The 3,739-nt window shown below is 24.3% G+C and overlaps 2 protein-coding genes across 2 annotated transcripts; one reads left to right on the top strand and one right to left on the bottom strand.

The window, feature by feature from the left end:
• Window positions 1-7: 7 nt before the first annotated feature.
• EIN_384150 (leucine rich repeat containing protein BspA family protein) lies at window positions 8-829 on the top strand (the record flags this gene model as incomplete). Its single annotated transcript, XM_004254424.1, has 1 exon — window positions 8-829. A coding segment is annotated over one exon (822 nt), but the record flags the coding sequence as incomplete, so codon positions are not given.
• Window positions 830-2,050: 1,221 nt separating this feature from the next.
• On the bottom strand, window positions 2,051-2,632 carry EIN_384160 (hypothetical protein; the record flags this gene model as incomplete). The annotated part of the gene is made up of 1 exon (XM_004254425.1): window positions 2,051-2,632. One exon carries the CDS (start codon window positions 2,630-2,632, stop codon window positions 2,051-2,053), a length of 582 nt encoding a protein of 193 aa, XP_004254473.1.
• Between the last annotated feature and the right edge of the window lie 1,107 nt (window positions 2,633-3,739).

The raw sequence follows: 3,739 nt of genomic DNA on the forward strand, positions 1-3,739 counted from the left end.
TTTAAGAAAGCGTTTTATAAAATCATTGTGTGGTTTAATGTTAACTTTGAAACTGTATGACCAAAACAAAAGTCGAAATATCGAGTTTAAAAATGTGACTTACACTCGAGATGATCGAGAGAAATTTGGTAATATCATACCTTTGAATGTAACATCAATTGGTGAAAAGTGTTTTAATTGGTGCAGCTATTTGAGTAGTATTACGATACCATTAGGTGTTACATCATTTAGCGATTGGTGTTTCAGTGGATGTAGTAGTCTCAGCAGTATGATTATACCATCAAGTGTCACATCAATTGGTTATCAATGTTTCAGTTATTGTAACAGTCTTAAAAGTATTACAATACCACCAAGTGTCACATCAATTGATAATTATTGTTTTTATGGATGTGATAGTCTCAGTAGTGTTACTATACCATCAACTGTGTCATCAATTGGTAATCATTGTTTTGGTTTTTGTAGTAGTTTAAGCAGTGTTACCATACCTTCAAATGTCACATCCATTAAAGATAGTTGTTTTTATGGTTGTAGTAGTCTAAAAAGTATTACAATACCATTAAGTGTGAAAACAATTGATTGCAAATGTTTCAGTAAATGTAGTAGTCTCAGCAGTGTTTTTATACCTTCGAGTGTGAAATCAATTGGTGCTTTTTGTTTCAGTTATTGTAGTAAGCTAAGCAGTGTTGTTATACCATCGAATGTCACATCAATCGGTGATTATTGTTTTTATGAATGTAATAATCTTAGCAGTGTTACAATAACATCAAATGTGACATTAGCTGGTAGTTATTGTTTCCCATCAAATACAATTGTTCAACATTGTTATTGAAATGACTTAGTTGTTACTTATTTGTTTTTTGAAACAAATAACCCAACAATTCATTAAACAATTTCTTATTGTTATCATTATCAATACTTATGATGTAAAAATAAGTATTTTTACAACATAAGATTAAAAAAATACTTATTTTAAAAACGGGTTTAAATAAACAACTTTTAAACAAAAAAACATAAAATGTTTAGTAACAGAGTGTTTTTTGTAAATATTTGCTCATTAAATCAGTTGAATGTATAGCAATAACAAACTAATAACAATAACTATCATATTTTTTAATTGTTACATATAATTTAGTATTATACAATTAATTTATAGATTATAACATACAAATGATTATTATTCATTATTAACTACTTTATTTAGTTGTTCATTTTGTCTTATTTTAAATTATAATTTAAAAATGATACTATTATATTATTTCGTATTTATTATTGTTTTCAATATAGATTTATCATTAAATTAATTTTATAATGTTAAAAACCAATTTATTTTCCAAATATAGTAAAGGAATAAATAATGATTTTCACAAGAAAAAACACATTATAGAAAGAAAAACCCAATTATGTTTTACTCTTATAACATTTAAAGAGTCTTCATAGCGCCGAGCAGTCATTATTAATGAACCACATCTTTGCTTTTGTATTACCAAGTTTTATCCAAACCAATATTAAATAGCTGTCAATTTTAATTGTTTTAAAATTATTAGTCAAATAGTCAAAAACTTATTTATGTTATTTGTTGTATTATTAGTTATATCGGTTTGAATCAAAATTATAATATTATTGTATTTTTTATTTCTTGTGTGTTGGGAAATTATTTTAACATTTTTATTAGTTACACATTTTGGAAAATAATATAAAAGATTGACTATACCACATACAGATATAGTACAAAGGTTTACCAAAAATAACAACTAATAATTAACAATTTCGATACCATCGTTAAAAGTGAAATATATAAAGTCGTATTTGACCATTTTAAAATAAATACATGAAAATTTGTTTATTTTCATTTAATTAGTATTTAAATAGTGAATGAAAACTTTAAACTTGTCTGAACTTTAATTTTTTCTTTATACACATTTTTAAAAATGAAAAAATCCAAGAGATTATTTTAATTTATTATATCATTTACAACAGAGCAAATTATTATGTTTATAAATACAAACAAATTAAAAACAACATGAAATATTTTATACATAATTTTACTTAACTAAACAACGACACATGTTTTGTTATATTTGTCATCAACTTGTTTTTGTTTGTATTTAGTTCGTACAATATCATTTACCACTTCGATAAAAATTTCATTGATATTTATTTTATTTTTTGCAGATGTTTCATAAAAAGAAACTCTCCACTCTTCAGCAAGTTTTTCACCTTCTTCAATAGACACAGTTCTTACACTCTCTAAATCACTTTTATTACCACACAAAACGATTGGAATGTGTTCATTATATGCTTTCTGTAGTGTTGTGTAGATTTTCTTTCTGAAATAATCAAGTTCGTCAAATGAAACCCTATCTGTGATTGAATAGACAACTAAAAACCCATAAGCGTTACGCGTGTAAACGTCACGAAGTGCGGAATATTCTTCCGAGCCGGCTGTGTCTAATATATCTAAAACATAGGACTTGCCATCAACTTTCATTGTGACAAAATAGCTGTCTTCTATGGTTGGATCGTAATCTCGAACAAAAAAATCGGACACCAACCGAATGATGATAGACGACTTTCCGACAGAGCCAAATCCAAAAACAACAATTTTGGTTTTCTTTGTTTCCTTTTTATACATTAATTAAGTAGATTTTATTGTTTCATGTTATTTAAACTTCACTCTTTTAATTGTTTTTAAAACTTGATTTAAATAAAACAATGAACCATTTATTAATTAATAAGTTAATTATAGAATAGGTGGTGTTGAGTGAAAACAAACAATTAAATTATCACATCATGGTCTTAAAACAAAATTATAATTGTACAACAACATGAAGAATATATTGTCTTGCAGGTTATAATATGTTTACACCTATGAATGGTAAAATTTTAAATATTTTATTATACTCAAATATTTATCATATTTTTAAAATGTGACTTAATTTTTTATTTTTTAATATTTATTTGTAAAATAATGAAAAAAAATTTGGTGTTGAATAAACAACAAATCAAAAAATTGGGAGAGACTGTTTAAAAATATATTCAAGGTGGTTTGACATTAACAGGATTAGTTTTAGAGAGAGGTAAATTGAGTCGATTTGTAAAACAGATACAGAAATGTAAATAATGTATTATCAATTCCAGTTTTATTTAATAATAATGAATATCATAATACTTATAATATCAAACATTAAAATTGGTGTTTGTAAATAACTTTTAAAATTGCTGATTTGTTAATATTTTAAATAATAAATATGCTGTAAATAATACTTAACATAATTATTATTATATTATTATAGTAAAATAGTTGTTTAATATCATCACTGTTAAATAATTGTGACATCAATATCATTAAAATTTATATACCTTATTATTATATTGTATAATTATCAACAATATTTGAAAAAGTTGATATTATGTATAAACACATTTTATTTTAAGCAGGGTCGGCAAAACGATAGTGTTATTGAGAAAAAACTTAAAAAATGGTAGATAACATTGTTTTTTATCAATTAATTATATCAGACAAAACACAATTATACTTTACCAAAAATATAAAAAACAAAAAACGATAAATAATTTAAAAGACGTATTTTAAAGTTTTTTAAATAAAAAAAAGAATTCGTTTTAGATTCTCTGTTATATTATTGTATAAAGATAAAATCTTAAAACGAAATAAAACAAATGCCTGTTAAAGTCGATCGGATACAAGACAAGTTGGCAAATAAGATAAACACCAAAACCT

Source organism: Entamoeba invadens (assembly GCF_000330505.1).
Source record: "Entamoeba invadens IP1 unplaced genomic scaffold scaff_1105074725743, whole genome shotgun sequence".
Lineage (NCBI taxonomy): Eukaryota > Evosea > Mastigamoebida > Endamoebidae > Entamoeba > Entamoeba invadens.